Raw genomic sequence first — 18,901 nt, forward strand, 5'->3', positions numbered from 1 at the left:
TGGAGGACTTACAAAAAAAAAGCTAACTGGTCTGAGAAATTTGCCTCTGTGTTGGTAGATAACTGAAAGCCAGAAAAGGCAGGGGGCTATGACTAGCAGGAGGCAGGTGCATCCTTTGCATTTCTTGGTGTTATGGGCCTGGATGAGGTGAATGGTTCTTAGCAAGGGTTACTGAGGCTGTTCACTAACACCAGCCTTCTGCAGAGTTTGATCCACCTCATTGGATGGAGAGGCGGTTGTGTTTGTTCAACAGTCTGTTGTTGTTGTGAGTGCCTGACTGAGCAGATTGTTGTGGTGTGGTTGAGGAGAGAGGCAAGGATAGAAAAGGATGGACAGGAGGGCTAATCCTTCTGTGAGTACAAGGAAGGGCCAGCCAAGGTGGATCCCAGAGGAAAGGAAAGAGGGAACCGGCTGCCTCCAGGTCATGATTCCTCCAAAGAAGAGAGAAGTGATTGACCCTGCTGAGATCCGTCCCCTTTCTTCCAAGGGACACTCTCCTATTTCAACAAGATATTCCCTTGGAAGTGAACTTCCCACAGCTCACTTTTCATTTAATGCACCAATAATGCTTGTTTCTCTCCCTAGCTGTCCCAGGCCTTCTCCTCTGGAAGTGTGCACACATGCACACATGCAATCACCATTACAAACACTTTTCCAATTCCTGGCAGCTCTAAAGGATGGACACAGCTGCAAATCCCCCTCCTTTGCCAGCCCCTGCCTTGCCTCTCTCAGCCTTTTCTCCCTCCATCCAGTGAAAGGGAACCGCTGGGCCCGGGAGGGAGGGCTCTCAACAGCACAGCTTCTCTCACACTGGCTGCCTTCAGGACCAACTGAACAACAACTGAGCCCCAGAAAGTTCTCCCACAAACACATACACACAGACACCTCAGACACAGGTTGGCAACCAGAGTTTATCCCGTCCTACAATCCCCTTAAAACGAAGCAATGGGATTTAAGAGCTGATCTTCAAGCCCCGTTGGGCTCAATAGGATTACATGGTTTTAGCCTAGGCGTTTGGAGGAGGAAAAGGGGAGAGACGCACAAAAGCTCCTTGTACTGAGGGCCACAAGGACGGCCCTGTCTCCGGACACAGGCAGCCTTCATCACCCAAGGCTGCTTTCCATAGGAGCCAGGTCAAATGCCCGGCAATCACACACAGACACACACAACCACCCAGTGACACCATCATGTTCAAGACTCAGCTTTCATTCATTCCTGGAGACGGTTGCCAAGAGCAACGTGGGCTATGAATCGCAGACTGACCGGGGAAGGAGGAGGGAGAAGGCAACCAGGGATTCCCCCCCCCCCAGGAGACCCCTCCATCTCAAGGCTCCTTTCTTGCCTCCTTTAAGGAAACCCGTCTATAGCGTCAAAAACACTAGCTGCCTAAGTTAGCAGAGCAGGTTGCAAAAGCCTGGGCTGGAAAGGTTGCAGGGCAGGAGAAGAGAGTTGGAAGGAAAAAGGACCCAGGCCTCTCGTCGGGGACCAAACTGAATGCCCAGCCCCTTCTTGGAGCAAGAGGAGGCTTTGCCCTTGCCTTGCCCGGGATGGGCCTTCTCCGAAGGGCAGGGAAAAGGGGCAAGAGGGCTGGGTCTCCTCCTGGACGGAGGGACTCTCCTTTGGACAAGTTGGCTTTGGGCAAAAGGCAAAGAGCCCCTGACCTTGGACGCCTCTTCTCCACCCTGAGAGACCTCAAGGCTGCATCCACACTGGAGAAATAACCCGGTTTGGCCCCGCTTTAACTCTTTGCTATGGAATTCTGGGAGTTGGAGTTTGTTGTGGGGTCCAGAGCGGAGGTTCCGCTCTGGGCCCCACAACAAACTCCAGCTCCCAGAATTCCATAGCAAAGAGCCAGAAAATTGTTAAACCGGGGACAACCGGGTTATTTTTCCAGTGCGGATGCAGCCGTCTCCTCCTGGACTGCCACTTCATCAGAGGCCCATTGAAAGGGGGAGAAACTTTCTACTACATTTCTATTTTCTTCCCATCGAGAGCAATGGAGGAGAAACCTTCCCTGGCTGTCCTCTCTGGCAGATTCCTTAAACTTCCCCCGTCCCGAAGCCCTTTCCCTGGCACTCCCTCCTCAGCGATGCTCTGGACCTCCGGGATCCCAGCAGAGCGATCCAGAAACCTCTTTCCTCTGCGCTGGAGGGGCTTGGGTGTCGTGGCACCCCTTCTTGGCTTCTGGGGGATGGGCCAGGTGGAAAGGTCCGTCGAGGACACTGAGGGCCAGGGCCTCTTGGGGTTGGGGTTCAGGAGTGTGTGTGTGTGTTTAGGGGGGGAATTCCCTCTCCGACAGCATCCAGAAGTCGGGCAAGAGCTGGCCAACAAACGGGAGAAGTATTTTCTGTGGTTCTGATTCCTGCCCTGGACGTGAATGCCCACCTGCCCAAACCCTTCCAAGGTGAAGGGATCCACAGTAAGTTCGGGGATCCCCCATCCTCTTTACCCCCAGGAATGTAAGGAATCCAAAGAGTCAACCTTCAGGAGAGCGCGGTCCCTTGCTCTTGGGCCATGGCTGGTGGTGGGGGGAAGTGGCCACCGGGAGGAGAGACCCACCAGGCCCCCCGGAAGTAGCCCCCCTTCCCCCAAGCCCCCCCCATCTCCTCCTCCTCCTCCTTGGCCAAATCCTAGGGACACACAGAGGAGACAGCCACCAAATGACAGAGAGGGGGAAAGGCGGAGGGGGAAGAGAGCTTGAGAGGCAGAAGGCGCCTTACCGAATCTCAAGACATGCGTGGTTCCTTGGGAATATCCAATCCACAGTAAGCCAAAGAGGAGCCGAAGGGAGCCTCGGAAGACGGGAAGATGAGTTACCACCGGGGCGATAATCTTCATGGTGTTTCCTCTGCGCGCACACACACACAGCCCAACGGAGCGGGGTCTTGCCTTGTCCTCTCCCCGGAGGGCCAAGGGGATGCCTCCCTGGGTGCCGGGGGGATGCTTTGGGAGGATCGGGGGTCTGCTGCCTTGGGCCCCCTCCGAGGGGCGATCGAGGCGAGGCGAGGCGAGGGGAGCGCTGGGGGGATCACGGCATGGTCAGGCCGAAGGGACAGCCACCGCCGCCGCCGCCGCCGCCGCCACTGCCGAGGCCGACGCCACTGCTGCCGATGCCGCGCTCCTGCTGCCCAAAGCCATTAGCAATCCCGGCATGATCTTCCTTCACTGCGCCAAGGAGCCAGCTTCGGCTGCAAGGAATGGTGGGACATCCATGGCACAGAGAGAGAGAGAGAGAGAGAGAGAGAGACAGGGAGGGAGGGAGGAGGAGGAAGAGGAGGAGGCGACGGGGGAGAATCCTGGAGAAATCCAAACAGAGGCACGCACGGGGGCAGCCGGGCGAACCTAGGAGGAGGGCGAGAAGGAAAGGGGGGAGGAGAGAGAGAGAGAGAGAGAGAGAAGGAGGCAGGAGAGGAAAGGAGGGGGAGGGGGAGAGAAAGAGATCAATAGGCAATTCGAGCTGGCATGAAAACGCCGCCGAGAGAGAAAAAGAGAGGGAGGAAGGGAGGGAGGGAGGGAGGCGGGTGTTTCCCCCCTCTTCTCTCCCCCTCTCCGCTTGTCGGGCTCCCCTTCTTTCTTTTTTTCCTTCCCTCTCTCTTTCTTTCCTTCCTTCCTTCTGCACTGCTGCACGGCTTCTGACGCGCAGCCAAGATGAAGTGCCAGAAAGCCAGACAGCCCCTTCCTTCCTTCCCTCCTTCCTTCTCCTGGGCTTGAGACAAGCAGCCCTTCCTTCCCGGGGGCTCTTATGCAACCCAGCCGACCACGGCAACCGACCCTCCCTGGCCTACTTGGCATTCATCATCATCATCATCTCCAAAGTGAGGGGGGGATCTATCCAGGCCAAGCCAAGGGGGGTCTCTGACAAGCCCCAACCTTCAGCCGGGTTTGGCTCCCGACGATCCAGCTCTCCCGCCTGCTCTGGCCGACGAGCGGCTCGTCCCGGAGGCCAAAGGGCTGGATGGCTATCTTTGGGGAGCGCTTGGATCGGGAGTTCCTGCAGGGCAGCATGGAGTTGGACTGGGCGGCCCTTGGGGTCTCTGGGAGTCTATGGTGGACTTCTCCCTGGAGGGGGATCTGACCCAGAGATCCTACCCCATCACCGCTCGTGCCATTCACACACAGAAGGGGCTTGCTTCGGAGCGGAGCCGGATGTGCTTCATTCCAACTGTGGCCCCGCCAGCCTCCCTCCCTCCCGCGCTCCAAACCAAAGCCAAAGTCTGATTCCGGACAACTCCTCAGCCTCCGAGACCCACTCTCAATGGGACTCCTTAGGGTCAGTTTCAATCCGAAGTCTTGGAAGTGGGGATGGAGGGGCTTCCCTACCAGCAACTAGGGCTCCGGCTTAAGAGTCGTGATCCTTTTTTCTCAACGTTACAATTGGGGGAAGCCTGGCTGGGGGCATGGCATGTTATGTTCATAGCAATATCAAAGCACTTTCCATATCTCTACCGCTTTTCTATTCTCTTAACGGTTGGCAATGTGTTAGCCAAGTTGGCACGGGCACTCGCCTTTTTCCCAACCCTAGGGCAACCCCAGAGAGGGTTTTTGCCTCTACCTGGTGCCCTTTGGGCTCATATCATGCTCCTTTTCAGGACAAGGCAAACACCAGGATCTCCCAGAAGGAAGACGCGCGCTTAGGTGAGCCTGCAATGTGACATTCTGGGAGTAAAACCCACTGGTGAGTAAATGTGTGGAGGGTTACACTGTGGAGGACCTACGGCATATCGAGCCAGGAGTGAAGGAAGCTTTGGCCGTGCCACCGACTTCCAAATGCTTTATTTTTAAATCCTTACTCTAAGAGCAATAGGGTCCGCATTGTCCTGCAACTCCAACTTACATTCTGAAGCCACAATGCAAGTCGTGCAGCGCTTTCCCCCCAACTGTTTACTCCCGAGTAGTACCATTAATAATAAAGGGCATTTTACTAGCACCAGTCATGGTCGGGAAGCCTTTGCTAAAACAGATCTCATATCCATCCTTGCGGCCGTCTCTACGTTTACCTGGAAGTAAGTTCCATTAACTTTAGTAGGGCTTAATTCTCACTAGACACGCAGAGGATTAGTTGGCAAATGGATTCATCTTTCCAGCTTTTTACTGTTCCCACATAAACACCACCCAGGCTATAGATTTATTCATAGGTGACACGGTTTCCTAGGAAATATAATTCACATTTCTTTTAGTGCAAGAGAGGGACGAGGAGAAGAACTGGGGATCTGCACCACTGTAGACCCACTAAAGCGCCTCAGCAAAGAAGCAGCAGTGTAGTCTGAAATACAAGTCCTCCATGAATCTATTAAAGTATTGATAGGGAGGGAGAAAGATGATTCCCATTATCTCCACGTGAAAATGAATGGAGATGAATCTGCTGTCTGGAAGCTCTCCCCGCTTCAATACAGGGGAAAGTCTACAAAGCGGGCTTCCTATAAATCAAGTCGGAGGAAATGTAACTGAATCATCCACCTTTATGATGATTGACTTCCTATGCCTTGACTCTAGGACACAAATAGCAGTTCCCCATATAAAGTCTGTTTCTGAATGGCCGGCTCTACTCATCCATTCACCCCTAGACTTTCTTCCAGGCACCTACGAAGAGGACTGCAACCTCCATGAGCCTGTTTGTTTGGTTTTTTTTAAGTTTGACCCGCATCTAATGTCACGTATTGGCAGTCAGGACTGTTAAAAACTTCTGGGTTACCTCAAAGCAAACGTGAATAACTTTCTAGTGTGGCAAGTACTGATCTCTTCTTGCCCAGGTTTACATCAAAACGCCGACGAAGTGAAATTTGCTTCCTACTAAGGGATTACTGGACATCCTTTGGATTTATTATTTTTAAAAAAGACCACCGTTTGAAAGCTAACCACGGTGTCAAGCTAAGTATCATGGATGGCTACTTCTGCAGTCTAGCAGGCAATTCAATCAAACGACCTGACTATTGGAATACTTCAGAGGAGAAGGTGGGGGAGAAGGAGCACCTAAGGCTGAAAACAAGGATATCTAGCGACTCCTTCAGTACGCGGCTGGGATATTGCACCGGTAAACATGAGGCTGGTGATTCTCTCTCTCTCTCTCTCTCTCATATGGGAGTCGTTCCCGTTGGCTTCACTTGGAACAAATTCAAATGAGCGAAGGAGGGCGAAACCTGTGGGTATTTAAAAGAGACCCTAATATTTGCAAGTAACTTTGTCATGCAGAGCGACAACGGTACTCCACGCTGTACAAGTTTATTATTAAAAAGCTGCACTTTCCCAAAAGCCTTGCATCCTAAGTTTCCTTCCATCCTTTTGGAGGAAAGGTAACAGCCAGTGCTGGACTTTGGAGGGTAAGTGGGTGAGGCTTTGTTTGTTTTAAAAAATGCATTTCCTTTATGTCACAACTGCCTGAGGTTTGGGAGGGTTGCCTCATTCTTACCTAATAAAGCAGACACTGAAAAAAGACATTGCGCCTCCTATTATTATTATTATTATTATTATTATTATTCTGCAATATCCTTCTCTCCCAATTGTTGTGTGATGCTTGCCAACTAGCACTTGTCCCGATGAGCTGCAATGGAAACGAAGGGATTTTCTCCCGTTCAGCACCACGAACAGCACAAACCCGCATCCCGTCGGACTCGATGAGAAACCCCGCTGCTACATATATGATCAATTCATCTATTATATACCACTGGACACCCCCTCCCACACAAGCACACACAAAACATATTGGCTCTTCTCCGATGATGACAAAATATTTTAAATATCCACTTGTGCGTCTTTCAGATGCACTCTCTGCCACAGTTATCACAGGTTGCTTTGGTTGCCTTGTTATTATATAACTCCCTTCCCTTCACTGGGCTAGAGAGAAACACCTTTTTCCTCTCCCTCTCTCCAAAATTTCGACTCCTTTTTCCAGAACTATACCTCCACACCGGCCTTTTCAAAACTCCGCCAGATATTTAGGATGCTGAGAAAAACCAACTGCTCTCATTAAGTGCCCAATCCACATCCCATTAACCTTAATGCCGAATAATGGCTGGTTGGTTGTAATGGTGCTAATCGCTCCCAGAGGACATAGCCTCCCCCCCCCCTTCAATAATTGAAATACAGAATCCATTTTGACCTTAGAAACTACCATCCCAGTTGTTAACTTTGCCATCTCTTAAGAAAGGCTGCGGTTGGTATTTTGGATCTTTCCCCATCTTCGCTGATAAACCATATTGTCAGGAATTTTGTCTCTTGTCAAAAAATATAGCATTCGGAATTATCCCCCGACATTTTCCTCATCAAAGTCTCAGAAGTTTTTGAGACCTTTTTCTTTTTAATGGCATTTGGAAGAGGGAGCTAGGAGAAAAACATGGTTTCTCAGCTAAGGCTGGCCTGGTCTACCTGTCCTTTTTGCTCCAGGTTCCTTGAGACTGTTTCAGCTACCGCCTTTTATTTCCTTTCAGTGCATTATCGGGCCGTAGAGATGGAGGGAGAAGCTTTAAATACTCCATTTCTTGTTGTGCCTCTTGATTTACTATAGGGAGCCTGGGAGGAAGACCAGCTCCCTCCTCAAGGTCACCACGCAGGTGAAGGGGAAAGGAAAAGGCATACATCACCCACAAAAAACAAAAGCTGGACTACGAATAGCACAAAATAATAACGATAATAAAAAAAAATCCCTGCACTGGAGAATTTTATTTTTTTCTATATAAGTGATTTTTATGCCCCTTCTGCCTGAAAGATCCCCGAATAACCAAGTTGCCTTGATGAAAAAAATACTTTTTCTGGGATAGTTAGGCCTTTGTCTACCGTCACCTGATGAAATAAACTAGAAATAAACCCTCGAATTTGTCCTTCGTTGGAAACGCAGTCACAGATACCATAAAGATTTGGTGAATGGGGAGTTTTCCAACCTCAGGTCAACCTGATTCCATCTCCTATTATCAGGTTCTAAAAGATCTGAGATAGGCCTTGAGAGAGAGAAGCCTCTTCCTAATTTCCCCCCAGAGAGCATCCATAAATTTTGGGTCTTTCACAAGGTGCTGGACCTTGTCCTCCCCTGCCTACAAAAACCACGGCCGAATGACTACTCCTTCCAGCTTTGCCACTACGAAGTCCTCCTCGGAGTCTCGTGATATTATGAAGGCATCAAGGGAGGGTTCCTTTGCCAGCCCCTGACCAGCCTCTCCTTCGGGAGGAAGTGGGTGAGTGTGGAGTATGTAGAAGGGCCTCTCTTGCGGCTTTACTGAACTGAGCTAGGCCTACTCACACCAGAGACACACAGCCGCTTGCACTTGCTAAGGCCCTGCAACGATCGTGGACAGAGCCAGTTGTCCAAAAGACCTCTCTGGGGCCCACTCCTTCTCCCTTGCCAAAAGGTGGCCCAGAAAGCCTGGAACTCAGCCCCCCCCCCCCCCGCTGCCCTTCCAAGGATTAATGGCTTCGGAAGATAGTAATTAATTTCTCCGCTGCCCAAGAGACCCGCATCCTCCTTAAGGAGCCGAGGAGATGAGAGATCGGCTGCTTCAGCCTCTTCGGGGACCTACTCCGAGGGGCACTGCTTCGCCGACATTTATTCGTAAAAGCCGCCAATGCAAACATTTATGCTGTGATGCATACATCACTCCCACCCACCTGCCCCCTACACTCGGGAAAGGGGGCAGTTATGTATCATCATTATTATCATTATTATTTATTGCTGTGTGCTTTCAAGTCATTTCCGACTTCCGGCGATCCTAAAGCAACGCTACGTATCCTGGGATTTTCTTGACCAGATCTTTTCCGAGGAGCTTTGCCATTGCCTGCCCCTGAGGCTGAGAGAGTGTGACTCGCCCAAGCTCAGCCAGCGGCTTTGATTATGTCTATAGAGCCGTATTTGTGTCCAGGAGCATACATACCCACAGGTTGCAGTTACATACAGAGTATGCAGATCTAAATAAATAGATACCTGAACAAAAATAGAGGGCCGCTCGAATGCCTCCCATATTTCCTGAAGTTTTTGAGAATTTACGACCTGTTTATTTTTCCCTTACTAGAGGTAGAAAAGCAGGCAGACCCGTTCTCTCCTCCATCGGGGTAAAGCCTTAAAGAGAGGCACGGCGACTGGAACCAGTCCAATAAAAAGGGTTTTGCTGGTTTACGGTCCCGTTTGTTTAACCTTTGAGGCAAAGGCTTTGAAAGCCAGAGGGTTTAGACAAGCCGGAGGGTCGGGACTGAAACCCCGCCAGCCCCTCTAGCCCCTCCAGTGTAGGGTTTTTTGGGGGGTCGGGGTTCAGGTCGAGGACTTTGACTGACTGGATCAGTAACATAGTATGCAGATCTAGGTCCCTGACCCACCAAAGGCTGCACCCCACATGTATTAGGGGACCCCCCCAGTTAGAGACAGCGCTTCCCTGCCCCGCAAGCAGTCCAATTCCTGCCCCCAAAGGAGGCCAAAGGGAGGTCGGGAGAGATGGCAGGGCGCTTCCAAGCGGAGGGGCTTCTTCTCCAGGGGCTTGGTCCTCCTTTTCCAAGACCTGCCCTCCCCCAAATGTCCTCCATTTCATTTTACATTTCCAGGAGTGTGCGGAGCTCCTCTTTGGTCCCTTCCTCCATCTTTTTTAGGAAGGTCCTACATTTTGCGCTGCCTTCTCCCTCCTTGGTGGTTAGGACAGGTGGCCAGGCTCGGTCCTCCTTTTGCAGGACCTGCCCTCCATTTCCACCTTCCTCCCAGGAGGAATTTCACCATGTCCTCCGTTTGCACTAGGGAGCCTGGGTTTCTCTTTTTATACGGATCTTTTCAGCTTTTCGTTGGTCATGTCCTGGAGGGTCCTCCCCTTGTCCTTCTTTGTGACTATGAGGACATCTGACTCCCCTGGCTGTCTCTCTCTCACACACACAACACACACACACACACACAGAGGGAGAAGAAAGCTCTGGCAGGAGGGAGGGCAAAGGGAGAGCCCCGTCTGGAAGACTTCGCCAGCCCCCCCGCCTCCAAAAAGCCCGATCGGGGGAAGCTTCGGGCAGGTTTTGCGGGCAGAGAGCGGGGACGACGATGCCCGGCGATGGAGCTGGGTGGGAGCCGTCCAAAGTTCCGCGGGATCGACTGGGAAGGGAGTCTGGGCGGTTCCGGGGAAAGTTGTTCCCAACTCCCGAGCAAGTCAGCCCTGGCCGCTCTCTCTGGTATAGAAGGGCAGGAAGAAGGGGTGCTAGTAAGTCAGCCCTGGCCTCTCTCTCCGGCAGAAAGGGAGCGGCAGAGAAGGCAGGGAAGCGAAACGGGGCTGCCTGGCCAAGAGCTGGGCTCTGGGAGCCTGCTTGCTCGACTGCTCCCAAGGAAGCGGGACGGCGCCTCCCTCTCTCTGCCAAGAGCCTCCTCGGGGCCGGCGCCACCATCCATCCGCTCCCCAGAGGAGGAGGAGGAAGCCCCGGGCCCAGGCCTCCCTCTCCCTGCCTGCCTTAGGGTTTGGGGCTCTGGGGGCCCTAGAGCCAGGGGCCGGCTGCCCTTACCTTGTGGCTCCGCTGCTGCTGCCAAGGGCCGGCCGGGGCAGCTGCGCTGGGCTTCTCTGCGGCGGGGCCAAGGGACGGGGCTCCTCCGTCGAGGAGGAGGAGGAGGAGGAGGAGGAGACGAGGGAGAAGAGGCGCGGAGCTGGCTCTCTCTCTCTCTCTCTCTCTCTCTCTCTCTCTCTCTCTCGCTGGGTGCCGAAGCCCGACGCCTCCTGCCGGGAGCTCCGCGCAGAGCCCTTTAAAGGCGCCGCCACGCTTTCCCCGCGCCTCGGCCCTCCTCGGCTGCGATGGCTGGCCCCCGGAGAGAAGGAAGGAATAAAAAGAGGAACAGGATGAAGGAGAGGAGGAGAGAAAGGAGGAAGAAGAAGGAAGCAGAGAAAAAGGAAGAAAAAGAAGAGGAAGGGGGAGGAGGAATAGAAAGGGGAAGAAGAGGAGGAAGAGGAGGAGGAGGAGGAGGAGAAGCAGAAGCACCTGCAGCCTTCCCCGAGTCTCCCCTGCCGCCCCAGCCCCGAGGGCGAGGCACCGAGGCCGGAGGAGGCTGCCCGAGGCCTCTCTCTTCTTCCGAAGAGCCCCACTCGGGGCCTCCCCTCCTCTCCCGGGGCTTTGGCTCCTTTGGCTCCTAGTTCCGCGGAGGAGCCTTGTGAGGGGCCCCCCAGGCCAAGGCTTGGCTGGCCCTCTAGGCCTGGGCAGAGGGGCCAGGATGGAGGCCTTGACCTGGGACAGTCTGGACCCTGAGATGGCCGCACTGTTGCCACTTATCGGAGGCTGCATCCACACCGGAGAAATATCCCGGTTTGGCACCGCTTTAGCTTGTTTTCTAGCTCAAAGCTATGGAATTCTGGGAGTTGGAGCTCTGCTCCGCTCTGGGCCCACAACAACCTCCAGCTCCCAGAATTCCATAGTTTTGAGCCAGAAAACAAGTTAAAGCGGTGCCAAACCGGGGTATTTCTCCGAAGAAGAAGAAGGCAGAAACGAACGATGAGAAAAGAGAACATGCCGCCGACTGCATCCACACTGCAGAAATCATCCGGTGTGACGCCACTTTAACTGCCCTGGCTCCAGGCGGTGGAAACTCTGGGAATGGTGGCTTCACAAGGTCTTTAGTGGCGGTGCTTCACCAAACTACAAATCTCATCAGATGGAGCCATGGCACTTAAACCCACTGGGGTCCCATGGCCCAGGGGTTCGATTCCCAGCTCGGCCATGAAACAACCCACTGGATTGTTGTTGTGTCCTTGAGTAAGCCACACTCTCTCAGCCTCAGGGGAAGGCAAATGCAAAGCTCCTCTGAAGAAATCTGCTCAGGAAACCCCATGATAGGGTGGCCTTAGGGTGGCTGCAAGTGGGGAAAGACTTGGAGGCACACAACAACAACAACAGTCCAAGGCTCAAGCCATGCCTATGGGGCTTTATCCCCTCCGGTTTTCCCGGCCCCAGCGCGCGGGAAACCCCTATCCAGGGATTCCCCCCCAGGTGCGCGCGCTCGTCTGTCTCTGCCTCTTCCTGATTGGCTGGAGAAGAAAGGCCATAGCAAATAGCAAAAGGCCTTTCTCTCAACACCTTTATTTCAGGTGGGAGAACTTCGCGGGGATTTGAGACAGCGCTTCCTATTGGCCTTTCCCTAGCTAAGGCTTCCCTCGCTTCCAAAAGCAAAAGGAGTCCCTGAAGCTGGGCAGAGTGGGGAGGGAAGGGCCCGGGCGCCCTCCATTTCAGCCTCCGCTCCAGGAGGAATTCCAAATTATGTATATATGTGTGTGTAAATATATATATATATATATATATATATATATATATATACATACATACATACATACAAACTTTGGAATGAGACTAAAATGGAGGACGCGTCCGGGAAAAGGAGGACGCCTGGGCCCTGCCCGCCCTGCCTAGCTTCAGAGACTCCTGGGGAGCAGCACCCCCCCAGCCCTCCCCTGTTTGGTCTTGCTGGCTCTGAAAAGGCTCTGCTATCGATTATTGATTATTTTAAACTCAGAAATTATCAAGGAGACCAAGGATCGATTGGAAAGGAAAGAAACATTTTTATTTTTAGCTGCAGCATTGTTGTTCCCAGTAGGAAATTCATCCAAATTACTGGGACTCCGAATTCAAAGTGAGCCAAGTTTTTATAGCATTTTGAACAAAAAAACCCTACAGATCACATTTTCATTGGTTACACTGAATTAAACGTTTACAGCCCTGTATATTCATTGGAGATCCTAGCATACGTCTCTATCCCTCGTGGGTTAGCCTGTGTTATTGGGTTTGTTTCACTGTCCTCAAACTCTTTATGCAGTACTTCCTTTTATTTTGGGTTAGAATTAGAAGTTAGGAGCCATTTCCCAAATTGTTTACATTCCAAAACAGATAATTTACATGATCTAGGATGAATTTCTCTTCATTTTGAATGAAAAGAAAGTGGGGCCAGAACGCATTCACGTGAATTTGCTAGTTCAGCGAATTTACGTGAATGCAAATTGCGTTCGAACTGACTTCCCATTGCCCAAAATTGCATGTGATCACCTCTCACGCAATAATGTGAAGCCCCATGATTGCGTTCAGACTGACTTCCCATTGCCCAAAATTGCATGTGGCAGTCTATCATGCAATAATGTTAAACCCCATGACTGCTTTTGGATTGCCATTGGATTATACTTCCAATTTCCCTTGTCTGATAACTTTGCTCTTAGTACATGCCAGCACTATAATCTTCAGCTCCTGAGCATTAGTAAAATTCTGAACTTTAACCATTCTGCCACAGCTCCTGTCTGTGTGGCTGAGGCAAACAGCAGCCTTCTTGTGCGCCATGGAGGAAAGTGTCAATAATGGTGCCATTGTGAGGCAGAGAAAGAGGCAGAGGGAGCAGGCCGGCCCAGCTGTAACTTGCACCTTAATGTGGCCCAGAAGGCAAAGAGGGCTTCCCTGTGGGGCAGAGAGACTAGATCTCCTCATAACCGTCAAGTGCCATAACATGGAGGACTTTCAAGAAGATGAAGGACATAGCCAAAGAAAAGCTTAACAGATGCATAGAAATGTACATTCATTTCATTTGGTTTATTTACCATATGACAAGATTGGTGCAAAGGGGAGGTTCCATTGCTTTCCTCTGAGGCCAAGGGTGCATCTGTTATTGTTATTGTGTGCCTTCATCTTGTTTCTGACTTATGGTCAGATCCGCACTGCAGAAATAATGCAGTTTGATACTGCTTTAACTGCCGTGGTTCAATGCTATGGAATTCCAGGAACTATAGTTTTGTGAGACCCAGTTAGACCACTAACTACATCATGCTGGCTGTCGGGAAAATCACTCTGGGGAGAGGGGGACTGCTGTGGCATCTGCTTTGCTTCCCAACTTTCTATCAACAGTCAGTTTAAGAGGTGCTAAAATGCTGTGTTGCTCCTTCCATCCCTGGTTTTACAGCTACGAAAATGGATGCTGTTGCTCCTTATCTGGCTCTTGCTTTTTCACTCTTGCCATTGGTAAGGAATAAGGACAGGACTAAGTGGCTTTTGGTTGTATGATCTGAGCATTCTGACAGCATGACGGCTCTTGGTGGGATGTTTTAGTTGCAGTAGCAGGGATAGAGGCTTGTAACTAAAGTGCAAATTGCTTGCCTAGTTTCCCAGTGTGGAACATTGCGTGGCAGCAAGGGATCCCAACTCACTACTAGTAGTGCAGATGTGGGCTAGAGCTAAGTCTATTATAGAGCAAAATGACCAGTGGTCAAAGCCTTTTTGGCTGGCGCTGTCTGCCCCTATGCAAAATGTCAAGGTCCAAATTTGTATTGTAACATCCAGAGGTCCAACAGCCTTACTTCCAGTTGCCTCTCATACTAAGCTCCAGTTTACTAAGTGGGGACCCAGCTTAAGTTTTTTTTACTAGTAAGAATCATAAATGATGCAAGATAGACTGCTTTCCCTCCCTGTTTTATATGTATTTTTAAAATGTTAAAATTACTATTCACTTCATTCAGAATTTGAAAGATGCAAGGAGTCCAGCATGCTGAATAATTTACTTTCAGTGACCTAAGGGGATTAACAGTAACGATGAGGAACTAAAGGGCATTCCACACAAGTCAAAAGATAATTTTAATTTCCCATACCCGCAATAGACTAGGAATCTGTGTTTGTCTTTTTGTTGGATAGAATATTCTTTGTATCTTTACTTTCCCCATGTCTCATGTGGGCAATTGCTTGCTATTAATGCAACCTCAGACTATTGAAGTCTGCATTAGGATTGTGAAGAAAATAGGACTAATTCTGAGGCAATCTTCTGTTTCCACTCCCTTAGACTTCAAACTCTGAAGAGATTGTATGCTTTTTAAAAGACAAAGAACAATAATTTGAAAAATTACCAAAAACATTTTTGACTGGGTGTTTTTAAAGTCAGAAAAGATATCACAATAGTATCTTTCACATGAGATAATGCCTATAATTTAGAATGATCCTGCCTTAGTCATAGAGTAGACCCATTCAATCAATATGACCATCTGATCAATTTAAGTGCCATTGATAGCTACTCTAATTATGCATAAGCCTGGCTTCAACTCTTTGCTTGAAGGAGCTGTGTCAAGTGCATCTACACGGTAGAAATAATGCAGTTTCACACCACTTCTTTAGGTGCTGTAGCTCCATCCTATGGAATCCTGAGCTCTGAAGTTTTGCAAGATCTTTAGTCTTCTCTGCCAAAGACTGCTGGTACCTTAGAAAAACTACAAATCCCAGAATTATGTAGGATGAAGCCATGGCAATTATAGTGATGCCAAAATGCGTTATTTCTACAGCGTAGATGACCTTGGGTTTGGATTATTATGCTTTGAATTCATTCAGTGCCATTTGGGCCACCTTTTAAAACTTTGAATTATCATTTTTCATTTGGAAGGAGTGAGGCATATTTGGGGGAGAAAACAGACAAAAATTTAAAACCATACTTTATGCAGAAATCTGGATACAGTGTTGTTCATCAAATGTTAGCTTGCTAAACTAAACTTTGACCCGATCAAGACGGGTCTTTGTGGCACCCCCATCGTATGCTAGGGGTTGGCCAAGGGCGCACCGCCCATACTGGCCTCACCCCTAGCACGTGATGAGGGCGGCAAAACGTTGGCCCCCTATACACATGGGCACTGCCATTTTGATGTGATGGACCCTTAGTGTCTACACATCACGCCCCCATAAGGATGTCACGAGTGCGCCATTGGTGCACTGCAACGTTCTTATGGCGCCATGGCTCCCTCGCGCAGCAAAACAAGGCGTGGGCAGTCTGTATAGTGCCACAGTTTCAGAATCTGTATCTACATGATATTTTCAAACCAGCACATATTGATAATAATATGGGTTAAACCTTAAGTATTTGCATGATTATACTTTGGATAGTAACCTTATGGTTTGGTAAAAGACAGAAAGTCCAAATCAGAGATGAAAGGCAGCCCATAGCCTGGAAGGAGGCCTTTTTAAACAGTGTTATGACTTTAACAGAGAGAAGCAGCAAAGTATGTTGCAGGTGGGTCTGCTTGGTTCATGGTTTCATTAACATTTCTTCACATAAGAGCTGGTTTCAAATTTGACAGTTTCTGATTCAGGCAAAGAAGTAGTCACTCCAAGACAAAACCTATATAATATTTCACAGATAATTTAGCACAGTGGGCCTTTTACAAATGAAAATTATAATGGATCATAGGGGGAAAAATATTAGTTGGATCAGAGCTGCACATTCAGGAGATAGATGGGAACTTTACTAGTGAAGCAAGCAGATGGGAAGCAGATGGTGGCATTTTCCTTCCCAAGAACATTAAAAAGTAAAGTCAAAGTCTTGTGCTGGGAGAGTCTGGGTCTCCTGACTCATGGGTAGCCCCAACATTTCAGTACAATGGGAATAAGGAGAAAATATTAGAAAGCCGTATAAGATGCATTTTCAAGTTTACTTCAGTCCAAAAACAATCACTTTCAGAAATTAGACTCATTTTGTTTTCCAGGTTCCTCTAGTTTTGCTTGTGTGTGGAGGATTACCCACTATGCTTTAGGGACTTTGTCACTTCCATGCTGGTTCAGACCAAAGGCCTGTCTAGTCCATCATCTGTCCATACAGCAAACAATCAGTTGCCTATGGGAACATTCCCAGCAGCACTCAAAGGCAATTGTGTCTCTATCTTGTGGTCCCCAGCAACTGCTCACCCTTTGTCATGCTGGCTTGACATGTAGTCCAATATTTTAAGGGCCCCAAGTCCTCCTCCCCATTCTATATAAGAAAGAATCCAACTTCTGAGGACTATGGGGCTTGACAGACCGCCCCCAAAAAGACGGCCTATAGGCGCCCCTTTGTATGGTGCAAGGAGGCTGCAGCAACCAAATGGCACGGCCTCTTTTTAGTCTGCATGCCGAGTGTTGTTGTTGCGTCATAGGCGCCCTTGCATGCAATAATAATGCATGCACGGCACAGCGATGTTTGGATGATGTGCCATACCTGTATCATCATGGCAGCCCCCATGTGGACAGGGCCACACCATGATGGCACCAGCAGTGTGCGGTAGGGTTCGGGAGCATGCAGACACTCCTTATTTCTGAGCCGAGCCCTAAAATCGGCCCCAGACTGCCACTTTCCGGCAATATTTACCAAATAATAAAATGGATGAGGCTCATGTACCTTTCATGGTTGTGTAGAATAGAGAATTTCAACAGATGTGATTGCATGATGTTGCCAGCAAAAAGCGGTTGCCCGACTCGGCGGGCTGACCGCTTTGCCGCTAGACGCAGCGAACGACTACAAGCCCCAGAGTGCTCTGGGGCTTGCCCCAGCTCCCTATTGGTGCGCGGGGCGAAAGGGAGGCCCTTCCGCCCCGCGACGCTTTGGGAGCTGGGCTCAGTGATCGGGAGTTCCGGTCCTCCAGGGCAGATGATTGGTTCAGCTGCCCTGGAGGAGGAGTCTCCTGGTCAGGTGGTACTGAGGGCGGGGCTTAGGCCTATATAGGCCATGCTGCCAGCCCCGGCCCTCAGTCGGCGCTTGGCTCCGGATGGTTAGGAGCCAAGCAGGAAGGGAGGAGGAGCTGAGCCTTCTCCCACCCACCCACCGCTTGGGTTTGGGTTTTTTGTCACAACTTTGGGGCGGCAGCATAGGCCAGGATCTGCACGGTGTGGTACCAGGGCTACGGAGCTCTGGTTTGGGAGTCAGTCGGGACCCGGGGGCGAATAGGGCAAGCGTATGGCCATTGCGGGGGCCATAACGCGAGAGCGCCTCCCGGTGACTAGGGGCTTAGCAAATATGTGAACGCATGGCAGAGATGCGGTCATACGGTGTTCATTAGCCCCTAGGTCATCCCAATGCCTGGTGGGTGCCAGGTTGTGGTTAATCAGACAAACGTGGGGTTGTTTGATTTCGCAGATCCTGACCTCATGCTTTGTGCCAACCCTACCAATGGTTTGCTTAATAAAGTTGTGGCCTTTCCTCCAACACGGTCTCCTGTGGTTATTCGGCAGCAGCATCTGAGGCAACACTTGTTACTCGTGTACTTTTCATGGCTGCTGCTACTGTTAAAGATATAGTAACCACGTCCCTTATTTCATCCAGCAGCCCTGCTGAGGACCAATTTCTAAGCAGTAACATAACTATGAACAGGCAAGAGAAAAGCCTTGGATTACAATCACTGCTATTCTGCAGCTCACAAAAAGAGCTTGGAAATTGTTCCTAATGGTCTTTTGTTATTCCTTGCCAAAACTATAGGGGGGATTAATACAATATAAGCTCCTGTTAGTAAAAAAGGAAAAAGAAATATTTTTGCAGTGTAAATTTTTTCCAGAATTTAATTTAATAAATGGATTGAATATAGATTAAAAAAGCTACTCGTTTGTGAGGCAATGCCAAACAGAGCAGACATTCTGAATCTAGACTGGGAAAGTGCATTTCTAATAATAGGTAGACCAAATACAGAACTTTCCACTGCTGATTCAATTTGCTGCTGATTCGTGTTTCTTTTTTCCAATTAACATTTGTAATAAATAACACTAAAACACAGCCAGTTTCTCTGGTTGTATCTTTAATTCTGCCTATTTCCCTCCAAATATTTGTGCTGGGCATGTGAGAGTCTCAATACGTCAATGAAATACACCATTTATTTAAGTATCAGGAAAGCATTTATGTTACAATCTCTGATGACTTTGTAGATTGTCTCTTTGTTGAGGATAATTCCAGAAGGCATAAAAAAACACCCTAAAATGAAATAAATAAAGAGGGATCAATGTATACATTTCTATTAGACATTCTATCAGCCAAAGAGCCAATATTTCCACATAATATTTGTAAGGGGTTCATATCATAGAAATGAATCCAAGGAAGGAAGAAGAATAGATTCAGAAGAATAGGTCATGAATAGGAAATGTCCTTTTTTTAAAATGTCTTTTTGGGTGGCTGTGGAAGGAGCTTTGTATAGCTGTTCAGCCTCTGAACTTGCCATGAGGCCAGGCC

At 49.6% G+C, this 18,901-nt stretch overlaps 1 protein-coding gene across 2 annotated transcripts in view; it reads right to left on the bottom strand.

The window, feature by feature from the left end:
- GRIK2 (glutamate ionotropic receptor kainate type subunit 2) overlaps positions 1-2,877 on the bottom strand; it is a 655,273-nt gene extending 652,396 nt beyond the window's left edge. For both annotated transcript variants that reach the window (XM_089530680.1, XM_089530679.1), the window contains exon 1: positions 2,721-2,877. In XM_089530680.1, the coding sequence (XP_089386806.1) occupies positions 2,721-2,838 (118 nt within the window). In that variant the 5' untranslated portion in view covers positions 2,839-2,877. The remainder of the gene's footprint in view (positions 1-2,720) is intronic.
- Positions 2,878-18,901: the final 16,024 nt, after the last annotated feature.

Source organism: Sceloporus occidentalis, unplaced genomic scaffold, assembly GCF_023333645.1.
Source record: "Sceloporus occidentalis isolate IW3139 unplaced genomic scaffold, rSceOcc1.0.p SCAF_6, whole genome shotgun sequence".
Lineage (NCBI taxonomy): Eukaryota > Metazoa > Chordata > Lepidosauria > Squamata > Phrynosomatidae > Sceloporus > Sceloporus occidentalis.